The sequence below is a fragment of the Ornithorhynchus anatinus genome, chromosome 3 (genome assembly GCF_004115215.2).
Source record: "Ornithorhynchus anatinus isolate Pmale09 chromosome 3, mOrnAna1.pri.v4, whole genome shotgun sequence".
In the NCBI taxonomy this organism is placed as follows: Eukaryota; Metazoa; Chordata; class Mammalia; order Monotremata; family Ornithorhynchidae; genus Ornithorhynchus; species Ornithorhynchus anatinus.
The window spans coordinates 3,493,739-3,509,738 of NC_041730.1; the positions used below are offsets into that span (position 1 = coordinate 3,493,739).

At 62.3% G+C, this 16,000-nt stretch overlaps 1 protein-coding gene across 1 annotated transcript in view; it reads right to left on the reverse strand.

Moving 5' to 3' along the window:
- Window positions 1–2,338: 2,338 nt before the first annotated feature.
- The window catches only part of PNPLA2 (patatin like phospholipase domain containing 2), a 30,032-nt gene continuing 16,370 nt past the window's right edge, over window positions 2,339–16,000 (reverse strand). Inside the window, exons 4-9 of the mRNA XM_029059409.1 lie at window positions 10,421–10,630; window positions 8,409–8,469; window positions 6,134–6,307; window positions 5,393–5,525; window positions 3,416–3,538; window positions 2,339–2,612 (exon numbers count right to left, since the gene is read on the reverse strand). Coding sequence (XP_028915242.1) covers window positions 2,339–2,612; window positions 3,416–3,538; window positions 5,393–5,525; window positions 6,134–6,307; window positions 8,409–8,469; window positions 10,421–10,630 — 975 coding nt within the window. The remainder of the gene's footprint in view (window positions 2,613–3,415; window positions 3,539–5,392; window positions 5,526–6,133; window positions 6,308–8,408; window positions 8,470–10,420; window positions 10,631–16,000) is intronic.

Here is a 16,000-nt window from a genome sequence, read left to right on the forward strand (position 1 = left end):
ACACGGTCCCTACCCTTTGACGGGCTTACAGTATCTATTCTTATGTTTGGTATAGTAGGTCTAGCGCTTAGTACGGTCCCTGGCACCTAGTACACATTTTGGCATGAATATGGGGAGGGGGCACGGTGATCTGACCCTCGAATTCACAGTCCAGCCCTGCGCTTTGTCTCCGTGCCCTGTGGGCGTTCGATATTCGCCCCATCCTTAACCCCACGGCACTTTCGTCCGTATCTTCAAATTATATAAATGATTTATTCGTTTACATTCATTTCTGTCTCCCCCATTAGCCTGTAAGTTCACTATAGGCAGGAATGGCATCAGCCAAGACAGCCGAGAAGCAGCGTGGCGGAATGGATGGAGCCCAGGCCTGGGAGTCGGGAGGTCGTGGGTTCGAATCCCGGCTCCGGCAGTCGACCGCTTTGCGACCTGGGGGAAGTCGCTTCGCTTGGCCTCAGTTTCCTCATCTGTAAAATGAGGATAAAGAGCGTGGGCCCCATCAGGCCAGCTCTTTAAAATGGTATCTCTCAAGTGTTTACTCTGTGCTAGGCACTGTACTAAGTCCTAGAGTGGATACAATCCCTCCATGGGATTCATAGTCTCCATCTCCATTTTACAGAGGAGGTAACTGAGGCCCAGAGAAGTGAAGTGACTTACCCAAGGTCACCGGGCAGGCACGTGGCCGAGCCGGGATTAGAACCCGGGTCCTTCCGACTCCCAGGCCCACGTTCTACCCACTAAGTCCCGCCGCTTCTATCCACTCCGGCGCTCAGTACAGCGTTTGGCAGAAAGTAAGCACTGTCTCTAGACTGTTGAACTCACCGTGGGCAGGGAATGTGTCCGTTTATTGTCACGTTGTCCGCTCCCCAGCGCTTAACACGGTGCTTTGCACCCAGTAAGCACTCAATAAATACGATCGACCTTGACTAGCGCCGAGGAAATACCACCGATTGACTGGCCGAGGACCACGCTGCGAGTTTTTCGAGTTTTTATTAGAGTTGTGCTTCTTCCACAATAAATAGTTCTTTACACATTCTCCGGCAAAACGGTGGGAAAGGAAAAGGAAAAAAAACCAGAACCACAAAAGCATCCGAAAGGTGATAATACTGAACTGGGAGGTGGGGGAGGGGTCGGCGCACGGTGTGGTGGACGGATCCTGGGCCTGACGGTCACGAGTTCTAATCCTGCCTCCGCCACGTGTCTGAGTGACCTTGGGCAAGTTACTTCACCGGGCCTCAGTTGCCTCCTCTGAAAAACGGGGATGGAGATTGTGAGCCCCATGTAGGGCGGGGACTGAGTGGCCTGGTGGGTGGAGGCCGGGCCCGGGAGTCAGGTCACGGGTCCTAATCCTGACTCTTCTCTGCTGGGTGACCTTGGGCAAGCCATTTCACCGGGCCTCAGTGATCTCATCGGTAAAATGGGGATGGAGATTGTAGGCCCCATGTAGGACGGGGACTGAGTGGCCTGATGGGCAGAGCCCGGGCCCGGAAGTCAGGTCACGGCTTCTAATCCTGCCTCCACTTGTCTGCTGAGTGACCTCGGGCGGGTCACTTCACCGGGCCTCAGTGATCTCATCTGTCAAATGGGGACGAAAGCTGCGAGCCCCACGTGGGACCAACCCCCAGCGCTTGGAAGAGGGCTTGGCACATTGTAAGCGCTTCACACACACACCATCATTTCTTTTATTTTCTTTTCACCCGATTTGCCTGCTCCCCACCCCGGCGCTTAGTACAGTGACGGCCACACCGGAGGCGCTTGACCGCCAGCCTCCTTAGTTCCTCTAAACATTCACAGCGTCGAGGCCCAAACCGGTCGGACGAGCGAGGCGGGCCAAGCCTCGCGAGACTTGAGGCGCCGAGGTCACGCGGCCCGGTACGCGTTGGGGGGGGGGCGCACAGGGGAGGGAAGGGCGAGCAGCCAATCGGGAAAAGGCACGGCTGCGGCCCCGCCCAATCAGATGAGGCCCCGCCCGGCGCCCGCCGCCCAATCAGAAGAGGGCGATCTCAGCGAGTCCGCCGCCCGGCCAATGAGCGAGGCCGGGGCGGGCGCCCGTCGCCCAATGAGCTGAGAGCGCGGCGGGGAGCCGTTGCCGAGGCTGGAGTTGGCCTCCCTCCCCGTCCCCCAACCGGAAGTCCCGCCCCGGGGGCTGACTGACAGCAGCCCGAGGCCCCCCTCCCCCAGCACGGGGGCGCCCCCTCGCGGCCGGGGGCCCAGCGGCCCACTCCCGCCCCCTTCCCCGCCCCCCTTCTGCTGCCCCGCTCTCCCCTCCCACCCCGGGGGCGAGGGGCGAGGGTGGGGGTCCGCGCGTGGAGGCGGGGCGGAGGGGAGCGGGGCGGGGGGCTCAGGGGCGCGGGGAGGCCGGGGCGGGGTCGGCGGCGGGCAGGGCGGGCTTCATGCGCAGGGCGTCGGGCGGGAAGAGGGGGGCCTGCAGGTCGACGTTGACGCAGAAGAGGCCGAGCAGGAGCTGGCGCTGGTAGTCCTCCCACTTGTTGACCACCTCCGCCAGCGACAGGTTGTTGCGCAGCCAGGCGGGCAGGGCGTCCCCGTAGCCGGCGCAGGTCAGGGGCACGGCCGGCAGGCTCCGCGTCCGCCGCAGCTCCGCCCGGTCCGCCAGCCTGCACGGGACCCGCGGGGGAGGCCCGGTTGGCGCCGCCTCGGCCTCGCCCCCCTCCGTCACCCGCCCCGACCCCCCCGGGCCGGCCCGGGGCCCGGCTCCCCCCGGAAAGAGCCCGGGCTCGGGAGTCAGAGGTCGCGGGTTCGACCCCCGGCTCTGCCACCTGTCAGACGTGAGGCTCGCGGTTAATCCCCGTTTTCCAGATGAGGGAACCGAGGCCCAGAGCAGCGAAGCGACTCGCCCGCCGTCACACAGCTGGCAAGCGGCAGGACGGGGAGTCGAACCCACCACCTCTGGCTCCGAAGCCCGGGCTCTTTCCACTGAGCCGGTGTCCTACCGTCCTCTCCTGGGTGCTCAGTACAGTGCTCCGCACCCAGTAAGCGCTCATTAAATAGGACTGACTGACCGCCTGGGAGCCCCGGGCGGGACGGGCGGAATGGGGCGGGGACGGTCTCTTATCGGTGGCCCAACTGTCCGTTCCAAGCGCCCGGTCCAGTGCTCTGCACCTAGTAAGCGCTCAATAAATACTTGATTCTATTTATCGCCATCGTTCTCGTCCGTCCGTCTCCCCCGATCAGACCGTGAGCCCGTCAGAGGGCAGGGGCCGTCCCCATCTGTGACCCGTCTGTCCGTTCCGAGCGCCCGGTCCAGTGCTCGGCACGTAGTAAGCGCTCAGTAGATACTACCGAATGAATGACCAGGGCTGAATGAATGAAACGGGTGACCCTGTATCCACCCCGGGCCTTCGAGGGGGGGCTTCGACGCCCGGGGGGGAGACCGGTCATGGGGGGGCGGAGGGTCTACCTGGCCGAGAGGTGGCCGCCCAGCTTCTTCTTGGCTCTCATCACCAGGTACTGGCAGATGCTGCCCGTCTGCTCCTTCATCCAGCGGATGTCCTCGGGCACGTCGGGCAGCCACTCCAGGAGCCTGGGCGGGGGGGAGAAGGGGGCGGCGGGCCCGGTCAGCGGGGGAGGTGGGCCCCACGGCCCGGGGGGGCTCGCGCGGGGGGCCGAGACGACCCCCGCGGGCGCTGGCGCCCTGCGGGCGCTGGCCACCCGGTGCCCACACGGGCCGAGGAAATGGAGGGTTTTATACTCTCCTCCAGCGCCCACCGGGAGTCCGGTCGATGCCCTCCACCTGCTGGTAATGGCGCCCATAAAGGCAGAGGAGGAGAAAATGGAGCCTCTCTCTCACGCGTACAGGTGATGATGATGATGATAAGGTCGGTATCCGTTAAGCGCTTACTATATGCCCAGCACCGTTCTAAGCGCTGGGGGAGATCCAGGGTCAATCGGGTCGTCCCACGGGAGGCTCACGGTCTGAATCCCCGTTTTACAGACGAGGGAACTGAGGCACCGAGAAGTGAAGTGATTGCCCCCAGTCACCCGGCGGACGGGTGGCCGAGCCGGGATTCAGACCCACGACCTCTGACTCCAAAGCCAACGATGGCATCTGTCAAGCACTCACTGTGTGCCGAGCACCGTTCTAAGCGCTGGGGAAGACACGAGGTCATCAGGTTGTCCCCCGCGGGGCTCCCGGCAGCGTGGCTCAGTGGAAAGAGCGCGGGCTTTGGAGTCAGGGCTCATGAGTTCGAATCCCAGCTCCGCCACTTGTCGGCTGTGTGACTGGGGGCGAGTCACTTAACTTTTCTGTGCCTCAGTTCCCTCGTCTGTAAAATGGGGATGAAGACTGTGAGCCCCACGTGGGACAACCTGATCCCCCCGTGTCTCCCCCAGCGCGTAGAACAGTGCTCGGCACAGAGTAAGCGCTTAAGACCAACATTATCAGTATTATTCATCCCCATTTGGCAGATGAGGGAACTGAGGCCCAGCCAAGTCAAGTGACTTGCCCACAGTCACACGGCTGATAAGGGGCAGGGCAGGGATTCGAACCCACGACCTCTGACTCCCAAGCCCGGACTCTTTCCACTGTGCCACGCCGCTTCTCTACAGATGCGTGTGCCCCCACCCTCCCCGGACCTATTTTTAGCTCCTGAGTCAGAAGCAGGTGACTGGGGGGGGGAAGGGGGGGAGGGGGGGGGCCCTCCATGCCCTTATCACTCAATCGCCGGTATTTATCGAGCACCTCCCGGAGGGAGAGCGCCGGACTGAGCGCTCGGCAGATGCCCTGTCCCTGGATCGGGGGCAGGACACGCCTCAAGGCGGGGGGTTCAGGGTACAGCTCCATTCATTCGATAGCATTTAGCGAGCGCTTACTACGCGCAGAGCACTGGGCCGAGCGCTCCAACGGCCAGGTCCCTGGGAGGGGGTGGCGGGGCGGCCCCGCCCCTCTCCCGGCTCTCGGACCGGACTCCGGGGGGAAGGGAGAGGGTTCGTCCCGGTCAGGGCCGCGGGAGTGGGCCCAAGGTGGGCCGTGTGAGGTCGGCCGGGTGCCCCGTCCCTCTCTGAGCCTTGGGAAGCCCCAACCCGGTCCACCCTTCGGAGCCTTGTCGCGGGCCCGCCTCCTCCGAGAAGCCCTCCCCGGCTAACCCTCCCTTCTTCTCCCACTCCCTTCTGCGCCGCCCGGGCTTGCCCCACGCCACTCGTGTCCGTCATTTGTTTATTCCTATTACCGTCCGTCTCCCGCCTCTAGGGCCGTAAGCTCCTCGTGGGCGGGGACTGTGTCTACTGTTCTACTGCCCGCTCGCAGGTCCTTGGGACGGCGCCCACCGCAAGCGCTCGGTAAATGCGACCGACCGAAGGAGCGGACGGAGGGGGTCGGCCCCGAACCCGGAGCCGCGTCCGGCCCCAACCAGGATGCCGGGCCCGCGCCGGCCCTCACCGGATGGTGAAGGAGACGGCGGACTCGAGGGGCAGCGTGTAGGGCGTCATCATGGCGGTGGCCAGGCGGATGGGCAGCATGTTGGAGATGGTGGTCAGCAGGTCCTTCCTTTCCACGCAGGCTTCCAGCAGGGCTGGGGGACGGACGGAGACGGGGAGGGTCCTCGCCGGGTCCCGTGGGGGCCGGGAACCCACCCTCCTCTAACCGCCCCCCACCCACTTGTGCCGGGTGACTTCTTCTTTTAAAAAAAAGGAATTTAATTTGGGCAACGTGCCACCCGGGATAGATACGAGATCACGCGGGTGGACGCGGACCCCGTCCCACGTGGGGCTCGCCGTCTTAACCACCATTTTGCAGGAGGGGACTGAGGCCCGGAGAAGTAATCATCATCAGTGGTGTTTTTAAAGCTCTCACTATGTGCCGAGCACCGTTCTAGGCCCTGAATTCGGTCGGAGGCGGTCCCTGTCCCAAATGGGGCCCCCGCTCTCATCCCCATTTTATAAATGAGGTAAGCGAGGCCCAGACAGGTGAAGTGACTTGCCCGCAGGCGCGCGGCAGAGCCGGCGTGAGAACCCAGGGCTTTGCGCCTCCCAGGCCCGCGTTCCAGTCGCCGCGCCACGCTGCGTGTCCCCCCCCCCCCCCCCCCAGGGCCCGGGGGGAGAGGGCTGCTCTGCCTTGCTCCGAGCCGGGGCTGCCCTCCCGGGGACGGTCTGGGGGACCGGAGCGGGGGACCGTGCGCACCTTCGTTGAGCCGGGCGGGCAGGTGCTCGAGGATGTGATCGTCCACGGCCGCCATGGTGCCGTTCTCTTCCATCTGCCTCTCGTCGGCCTGCGCCTCGGCGTCCTCGGGCTCCGGACCCTCGGGGGGCTTCTCCGGGCCCAGCGGGGGCAGGGGGCTGGGCCGGTGCAGGAGGCCTGAGGGGGTCCACAGGGGTGAAGGGGGAGCGGGGGGGGGGGGGGGTCCACAGAGGTGGGGGGGGGAGGCCCACGGGGGGCAGGGAGGAGGGTCCACAGAGGTGGGGGGGGTGGGGATGGGGGTCCACAGACATGGGGGGGGGCGCTCAGCCTTCTCCCTGCACCTTCCCCTCTCGGCCACCAGGGGTCGGTAGAGGTCCAATGCGGTGGGCCGTTGGCGCCCCCCTGTGGCAGCGGGGGGGGGGAGTGCGGCTGGCTGCCCTTTTTTTTTTTTTAAAATAATAATAATAATGATGTTGGTATTTGTAAAGCGCTTCCTATGTGCCCGAGCACTGTTCTAAACGCTGGGGGAGATCCAGGGTCATCAGGTTGTCCCACGTGAGACTCACAGTCTTCGCTTGACAGATGAGGCTCACAGTCCCCATTTGACAGATGAGGTCACCGAGGCCCCGAGAAGTGAAGTTTTGTCCGTCCGTCTCCCCCCCCCCCGATCAGACCGTAAGCCCGTCGCTGGGCGGGGATGGTCTCTAGCTGTGGCCCAATTGTCCGTTCCAAGCGCTTAGTCCAGCGCTCTGCACCTAGTAAGCGCTCAATAAATACTATCGAATGGATGAACGAAGCGACTTGCCCAAAGTCACAGTGCCGACAGGTGGCGGAGTAGGGATTAGAACCCACGACCCCTGACTCCCAAGCCCGGGCTCTTGTCACTGAGCCACGCCGCTTCCCTTTAAATATCATCTGTTGTTAATAACGTTGGTATCCGTGAGGCGCCGACTATGCGCCGAGCACCGTTTCAAGCGCCGGGGGAGATACAGGGTCATCGGGTCGGCCCACGTGGGGCTCACGCTTTTAATCCCCGTTTGACAGATGAGTTAACTGAGGCCCAGAGAAGTCAAACGGCTTGCCCAAGGTCACACAGCAGGCGAGCGGCAGAGCCGGGATTTGAACCCATGACCTCTGATCCCTAAGCCCGTGCTAAGCACTACGCGCCAAGCACTGTCCTAAGGCTTTTAGGAGCGCCCCCCCCCGGTCGGGGACGCCCCCCCGAACCCCGTACCCTTGCCTCTTTTCAGTGGTATTTGTTAAGCACTTACTTTGTGCCAAGCACTGTTCTGAAACCTGTAGGACCCCCCCCCCCCGCCCATACCCTTGCCTTTTTTTAAAACTTTTTTTTTTAATAGCATTTGTTAAGCGCTTAACTATGTTGGAGACGACTCGACGGCATAAGACAAAATGATCCGAGCACCGTTCTACGGCCTTTAGGAGGACACACACCACCCTCCCGCCGCCCATCCCCTCCATACTCTTGCCCTTTTTTAAAAAATGGTATTTTTAAGCGCTTACTACGTGCCAAGCACTATGCTAAGACCCTAAGGAGGACCTCCACTCCCTAACCTCAGACACTTGCCTCTTTTAATGTATTTTTTTTTAAATGGTATTTGTTAAGCACTTACCATGTGCCAGGCACCGTTCTAAAGCCTTTAGGGAGGACCCCCCCCCCCCACCTCAGCCCCTTACACAAGCACACACTCTTGCCTTTTTAAAAACGGTATTTAAGCGCTTACTATGTGCCAGGCAGGCGACTGACACCGGGGGAGACCCCCGTTCATCAGGCTGAACGCATTCCGTATCCCCCATGGGGCTGGACCGTCTTCATCTCCTTGATCCATAACGAGGAAACTGAGGCCCGGTGAAAGTGACTTGCCCGGAGTCCCACCGCAGACGAGTGGCGGGGCCCGGATTAGGACCCAGGCCCTGGCCCTTTCCACCAGGCCACGCTTAGTGGACAGAGCCCGGGCTCGGGAGTCAGGGGTCGTGGGTTCTAATCCCGGCTCCGCCACTCGCCAGCTGGGTGACCGCGGGCGAGTCGCTTCACTTCTCTGTGCTTCAGTGACCTCATCTGGATGATGGGGATGAAGACGGTGAGCCCCACGTGGGACAACCTGACTACCTCGTATCCCCCCTCAGCGCTTTAGAAGAGGGCTCGGCACAGAATAAAATGCCGTTATCATCATCATCATTATTATTATTATTGAACACGTCGGCCGGATGGGGGGCGGGGGGGAGACCCGGGGAACGAACGAGAGCAACCTCTGCCTACCGTTTCTCCTCAGAAAGCGCAGTCCGTCCCGATAGCCCTGCTTGCACATCTCCCGCAGCACCTGCGGGGCAGAGGAGGGAAGGCGGGCAAGGTCGGGGGGCCCCGGGGGGGGGGGGGGCACGAGGGGTCCCCCGCACCAGGGGCCGGTCTTCCCTGCAGAAGCCGCACGGCTCAGTGGGAAGAGCCCGGGCTTGGGAGTCAGAGGTCGTGGGTTCTAATCCCGGGCTCCACCACTCGCCAGCTGTGTGACTTGGGGCAAACCACTTCACTTCTCTGGGCCTCAGTTCCCTCATCTGGAAAATGGGGATTAAAACCGTGAGCCCCACGTGGGACAACCCGATCACCTTGTATTCCCCCCCCCCCAGCGCTGAGAACAGTGCTTGGCACATAGTAAGCGCTTAACAAATACCGCCGTTATTATTCCCTGGGGAACTGGGGGTCCCCTCGGAACCCCAGCGTGGGGTGGAGGGTGGGAGGGGGCACCCGCCTGGGACACTCCGGTGCCCTTGCCCTTGGGGGCAGCTGCCCCCTCCGCCCCCGACAACAGTCAGTGGTATTTACCGAGCGCTGACTGTGTGCAGAGCACTGTACTAAGCGCTCGGGAGAGGAAATACAACAATCAACAGACACATTCCCTGCCCACAACGAGCTCGCGGTCTAGAGGACGGTCTCGAGTCCAGTCACTGCTATCTGTTAAGCACGTAAGAGCCCGGCTTGGGAGTCAGAGGTCACGGGTCCTAATCCCGGCTCCGCCGCTTGTCGGCTGTGTGACTTTGGGCCAGTCGCTTCACTTCTCTGGGCCTCAGTTCCCTCACCTGGAAAATGGGGATTGAGACGGTGAGCCCCACGTGGGACAGCCTGATCCCCTTGTATCCCTTCCCAGCGCTTAGAACGGTGCTTGGCACATAGTAAGCGCTTAACAGATGCCATCATTATTATTAGAACACTGTACTAGGCACTTGGGAGAGTATGCCTACACATTCCCTGCCCGCAACGAGCTCACAGTCTAGAGGACGGTCTAGAGTCCGGTCAGCGGTGCGTGTCGAGCGCTTACCGTGTGCAGAACACTCATTCTACTCCTGAATTCTATCCTTGATTCTATTTATCGTGATGACGTTGTCTTGTTTCAGTCCGTCCGTCTCCCCCGATTTAGACCGGGAGCCCGTCGTCGGGCAGGGACGGTCCCTGTTGCCCAACTGGTCCATTCCGAGCGCTTAGTCCAGTGGTCCGCGCATAGTAAGCGCTCAATGAATACGGTTGGATGAATGAATACTAAGCACTTGGGAGAGTATACAAGAAGAATAAGGAGACACCTTCCCTGCCCACCGCGAGCTCAGAGGACGGCCTAAAGCCCAGTCAGCCGGTGGCATTTATCTGGCGCTTACTGGGATGACGTTAGCATTTGCTAAGCGCTTACTATGTGCCAAGCGCCGGGGGACACAAGGCGATCAGGTTGTCCCTCATGGGGCTCACATTTTGAATCCCCAGTTTACAGACGAGGTCACTGAGGCCCAGAGAAGTCAAGTAACTTAATAATAATAACGTTGGTATTTGTTAAGCGCTTACTCTGTGCCGAGCACCGTTCTAAGCGCTGGGGGAGATACGGGGTCATCGGGTTGGCCCACGGGAGGCTCCCCGTTTACAGATGAGGTCACTGAGGCCCAGAGAAGTGAAGTGACTCGCCCACGGTCACGCAGCTGCCGGGCGGCAGAGCCGGCATTCGAACTCATGACCTCGGACTCCCAAGCCCCGGGCTCTTTCCACCGAGCCACGCTGAACCTGCCCCAGGTCACCCAGCCGGCGAGCGGCAGAGCCGGCATTAGAACCCACGACCTCCGAGTCCCAAGCCCGGGCTCTCGCCACTGAGCCGGGCCGCTTCGCGTGCGCGCGGGGCACCGTACTCAGCGCTCGGGAAGAGGGGAACGGGGTAATAACGACGACGGTCTAGAGTCGGAGCTCCCAGCCCCCGAGGCCCGCGGCCTTCCCGGGTGGGGCGGGGACGGGACGCTCACCATGGGCTCGGGCGGGAACAGGGCCTTGGACAGGCGGTAGAGGTTGCGGAGGTTGAACTGGATGCTGGTGTTGGTGACGCGGAGCTCGTGGATGTTGGTGGAGCTGTCCTGGGGGCAGATGTCGCTCTCCCCCGAGAACGGGGACACCGTGATGGTGTTCTTCAGCTCGTACAGAGGCAGGTTGTCCGAGATGCCGCCGTCCACGTAGCGCTGCGGGGGGGGGGGGGGGGGGAAACCGAGTCGGCGGGGCCGGCGGGGAGCCGGTGCCCGCTCTCGGGAGCGGGCGTCGCGCTGCGGAGGGGCAGCCCGCCCCGCCCGTTATTAGCAATAGTAATCACGATACTTGTTAAGCGCTCACAGGCCCCGTTCTAAGCGCCGGGGCGGATCCGGGCGAATCGGGTTGGACGCAGTCCCCGTCCCCACCTGCAGCTCACACTTGCCACCCCCGTTCTACAGATGAGAAGCGGCGGGGCTCAGTGGGAAGAGCCCGGGCTTGGGAATCAGAGGTCATGGGTTCGAATCCCGGCTCTGGCCCTTGGCAGCTGAGTGACCGTGGGCGAGTCACTTCACTTCTCTGGGCCTCGGTTCCCTCATCCGGAAAACGGGGACGGAGACTGGGAGCCTCACGCGGGACGACCCGACGGACCTCGCATCTCCCCCAGTGCTTAGAACGGTGCTCGGCACGTAGTAGGCGCTTAACAGATACCGCCATTATTATAAGGTCACGGAGGCTCAGGGAAGCGACTTGCCCAAGGTCCCACGGCAGACAAGCGGCAGAGCGAGGGTTGGAACCCACAAGCTTCTGGCTCCCGGGCTTTATCCGCTACACGATACCGCTTCTCTGTCATTAATAATAATAACTGTGGCATCTGTTAAGCGCTTACTAGGTGCCCGGCACCGTATTAGGCGCCGGGGTGGATGCGAGCAAATCGGGGCGGACGCGGTCCCCGTCCGACGTGGGACTCTCGGTCTCAATCCCCGTCGTACGGACGAGGGAACTGAGGCCCGGAGAAGTGAAAAGCCTGGCCCGAGGTCACCCGGCAGACAACCCCCTCCCAGTCCCACGGCGTTTACGTACATATCTGTAATCTGATTTATTTGTATCGACGGCTGTCTCCCCGCCTCCAAGTCTACCGTGGGCAGGGAATGTGCCCTTTATTGTTATACTGCCCTCCCCCAAGCACTCGGTACAGTGCTCTGCACACGGTAAGCGCTCAATAAATACCACCGACCGACCGGCCAAAGGTCTCGTCTATCTCGGCGCTGACCTCTCGCCCACATCCCGCCTCTGGAGCGGAAGGCCCTCCCTCCCTCCCTCCCTCCGAGCCGACGATGACTCTCCCCTCCTTCAGAGCCTTATCGGAAGCCCGTCTCCTCCAAGAGGCCTTCCCCGCCTGTGGCCTCCAGCGTGGCTCAGCGGCAAGAGCCCGGGCTGGGGAGTCAGAGGTCACGGGTTCGAACCCCGGCTCTGCCCCTCGGCAGCTGGGCGACTGTGGGCGAGTCGCTTCGCTTCTCTGGGCCTCGGTGACCTCGTCTGGAAAATGGGGATGGAGACCGGGAGCCTCATGTGGGACAACCTAGTTACCCTGTAGATCCCAGCGCTTAGAACAGCGCTCTGCACACAGAAAGCGCTTAACAAATACCAACGTCATTCACTTCTCTGGGCCTCAGTGACCTCGTCGGGAAAATGGGGATGAAGGCCGGGAGCCTCCCGAGGGACGTACCTGATGACCCTGTGTCTCGCCCAGCGCTCAGAGCAGCGCTCTGCACATAGTAAGCGCTTAACGAATACCAACATTATCGTTATTTCCTCTTCTCCCGCTCCCTTCTGCATCGCCCGGTCCCCCACCACCCATGTCCCCCTCTGTCATCTATTTCTTTCTATTCACGTCTCTCTCGTCGTAGGCAGGGAACGCGTCTGTGGTACTGTACCCTCCCAAGCGCTTAGCAGAGTGCTCGGCACGCGGTAAGCGCTCAATAAATACGACCGACCGACCGAAGGTCAAGAGCCGCCCGGCCCGGAGCGGCAAAACCCTGTGAGGAGAGTCAGGGGCGAGGGGCGGACGGGACGGGCGAGGGGGCGTTTCGGAGCTCTTCCGAGACGCGGGGAAGGGCGTGTGTGGGTGTTCGGCGGGGCGGGGATGGCGAGGCGGGCGCCCTTTCGGGAGCCCAACGGCCCCTCGCCCCCGTTCCCGCCCGCCGCCCCCACCCCACCGCTATCCTTATCACCTCACTCACGTCACCGGAGTCGAAAACAGGCCAGGCCGGCGTCACGCGGCCTCTGCCCGCCGCCAGGGACGGGAAGGCCGGCAGCGAGCGGCCAGGCCGAGGGAATTCCCCTCCCTCCCCCCGAAACACACCCACCCCCGGCTCGGGGAAGGCGAGCTCGGGCGGGGAGGCCCCGGGAGAGACCCCCCCGCCCCCCCACCCCCCCGATCCCGCAGCCTCAGCCCGGGTTCCCCCCTACTTCTCGCTGGCCAAGGCGGGCAGCACCAGCTGGGGGGGGGGGGGTCCTGCTCTGTGCCCACCTGCCCGGGGGGGGTGGGTTGGTTGCTCCCCCCAGGCACCTGCTCGTTTGGGGCGAGGGGGGAGCGGAGGGGGTGCGCGGGGACCGGCACTGTTTATTGTCGTCCTCTCCCAAGCGCTCAGCAGGTGCTCAGTAACTGACTGACTCCAAACCCCACGACCTGCGACTCCCTCACCGCTCCACAGCGCCGCCGGGAACAGACGTCTGAGGAGAAAGATGGGGGATTCTGGGGTTCGGGCCACGTCGCCCGTGGATTTAAGTGCTTCCTCTGGGCCGACGATGATAAGCGCGGTATCTGTCAAGCGCTGACTATGTGCCAGGCGCCGTACTAAGCGCTGGGGCGGATACGTCCCCGTCCCCCGTGGGGCTCACGGCCTCGATCCCCGTCCGACAGATGACGTGACGGACCCAGGGAAGTGAAGTCACTCGCCCAAGGTCACCCAGCAGATAAGTGGTGGAGCCGGGATTAGGGGCGGGTCCTCTGGAGAAGCCGCCTGGCGGGAAACAGCCCGGGCTTAGGAGACGGAGGTCGTGGGTTCTAATCCCGGCTCCGCCCCCTCATCGGCTGGGTGACTCCGGGTGAGTCGCTCTGCCTCTCTGTGACCTCATCTGAAAGACGGGCATGAAGCCCGCGAGCCCCACGTGGGGCAGCCTCATTACCTCGGATCTACTCCGGCGCTTAGGACAGCGCCTGGCACACGGGGAAGCAGCGGGGCTCGGTGGAAAGAGCCCGGGCTCGGGAGTCAGAGGTCAGGGGTTCGAATCCCGGCCCTGCCGCTTGGCAGCCGGGTGACTTCGGGCGAGTCGCTTCACTTCTCTGGGCCTCGGTTCCCTCGTCTGTCAAATGGGGACGGAGACCGGGAGCCCCGCGTGGGACGGCCCGATGACCCTGGATCTCCCGCAGCGCTCAGAACAGTGCTCTGCATATAGTAAGCGCTTAACAAATCCCCACATTGTTACCTCTAGAGGAGAGAGACTGTGAGCCCATCGTTGGGCAGGGATTGTCTCTCCCTGTTCCCCAACGGTACTTTCCAAGCGCTCAGTCCAGTGCTCTTGCACACGGTAAGCGCTCGCCTCTATTTATCCTGACTCTCTTTATCTTGACTCTATTTATCGCCATCGTTCCCGTCCGCCCGTCTCCCCCGATCAGACCGTGAGCCCGTCACAGGGCGGGGACCGTCTCTATCCGTTGCCGACTCGTTCGTTCCAAGCGCTTAGTCCAGTGCTCTGCACATAGTGAGCGCTCAATAAATACTACTGAATGAATGAACTGAACGAATGAAAATCCACCCCCTCCACCCACGCTTCCAACGCCATTCCTTCGCACCCGATCGAAGCACCTGCCCCCTCCTTTCTTCCCTCCCTGCGCGGGGCTCAGTGGAAAGGGCCCGGGCTTTGGAGCCGGAGGTCATGGGTTCGAATCCCGGCTCTGCCACGTGTCAGCTGGGTGACCGGGGGCGAGTCACTTCACTTCTCTGGGCCTCAGTGACCTCATCTGGAAAATGGGGATGAAGACTGGGAGCCCCACGTGGGACGACCTGATTGCCCCGTGCCTACCCCAGCGCTTACAACGGTGCTCCGCACGTAGTGAGCGCTTAACAAATACCAGCATTATTAGTAGTAGTATCATCATCATCATCATCTTCAACCGCTGGCTTCCCGATGGCTTCTTCCCCACCGCTTGCGAACACGCCCAGGTCTCCCCTCCCCTAAAATAAGCCCTCCGTTGCCCCCACGGCTCCCTCCAGTTATGGCCCCAGCTCCCTCCTCCCAGTCCTCTCCAAAACGCTTGGGCGAGTTGTCCTTGAGAAGCAGCGTGGCTTAGCGGAAAGGGCTCGGGAGTCGGAGGTCGTGGGTTCTAATCTCAACTCCGCCGCTTGTCAGCTGGGGGACCCTGGGCAAGCCCACGTCATTTCTCTGGGCCTCAGGGACCTCATCCGGCAAACGCGGGTGCAGCCTGGGAGCCCCGGGTGGGACAACCTGATGAACTTGTATCTACCCCCGCGCTTAGAACGGTGCTTGGCACACAGTAAGGAGAACTGCTATAAAGTTAGAGAAGGGGCGTGGCTCAGTGGAAAGAGCCCGGGCTTGGGAGTCGGAGGTCATGGGTTCTAATCCCGCCTCCGCCGCTTGCCAGCTGTGTGACTTTGGGCGAGTCACTTCGCTTCTCCGGGCCTCGGTTCCCTCATCGGCTCCCTCAAACTGTGAGCCCCAGGTGGGACGACCTGATCGCCTTGTATCCCCCAGCGCTTAGAACACTGCACGTGGTAAGCGCTTAACGAATACCACCGCCATCATTACCGGGAAGCGCTTAACAAATACCACTATTGCTATTAAATTAGAGCCGCTGCCTCGGGTTCCTCTCCGCCAGGTCTCTCCCGGACCCGCTCCGATCTGGCTCCCGTCCCCTCCGCTCCACAGAAACCGTCCCCTCAAAGGTCACCGGCGACCTCCTTCTTGCCAAACCCGACGGCCTCGTCTCCCTCCTGATCCTCCTCGACCTCTCGGCTGCCTTGGACAGGGCGGACCGCCCCCTTCTCCTGGGAACACGATCCAGTCTCTGCGTCACCGCCGCGGTCCTCCCGGCTCTCCTCCTCTCTCCCGGGCCGCTCGTTCTCCGTCCCCTCGGCGGGCTCCTCCTCCGCCGCCCACCCCCCTACTGTGGGGGGGTCCCTCAGGGTTCAGCCCCGGGTCCCCTCCTCGTCTCCGTCTCCACCCCCTCCCTCGGAGAACTCATCCGCTCCCACGGCTTCGAATCCCGCCTCTCTGCGGATGATTCCCAAATCTCCCTCTCCCGCCCCCATCTCTCTCCCTCTCCGCCGTCTCGCGTCTCCTCCGGCCCTCGGGACATCTCTCCCTGGACGTCCTCCCGTCACCCCGACTTAACACGTCCCAAAACAGAGCTCCTTATCTTCCCACCCAAACCCCGTCCTCCCCCCGACCTTCCCGTCACCGCCATCCTTTCCCTCTCACAAACCCGTCACTTTGGCCTTAACCTTGCCTCATTCATTCATTCAACAGGGTCTATCGAGCGCTCACTACGTGCCGAGCAC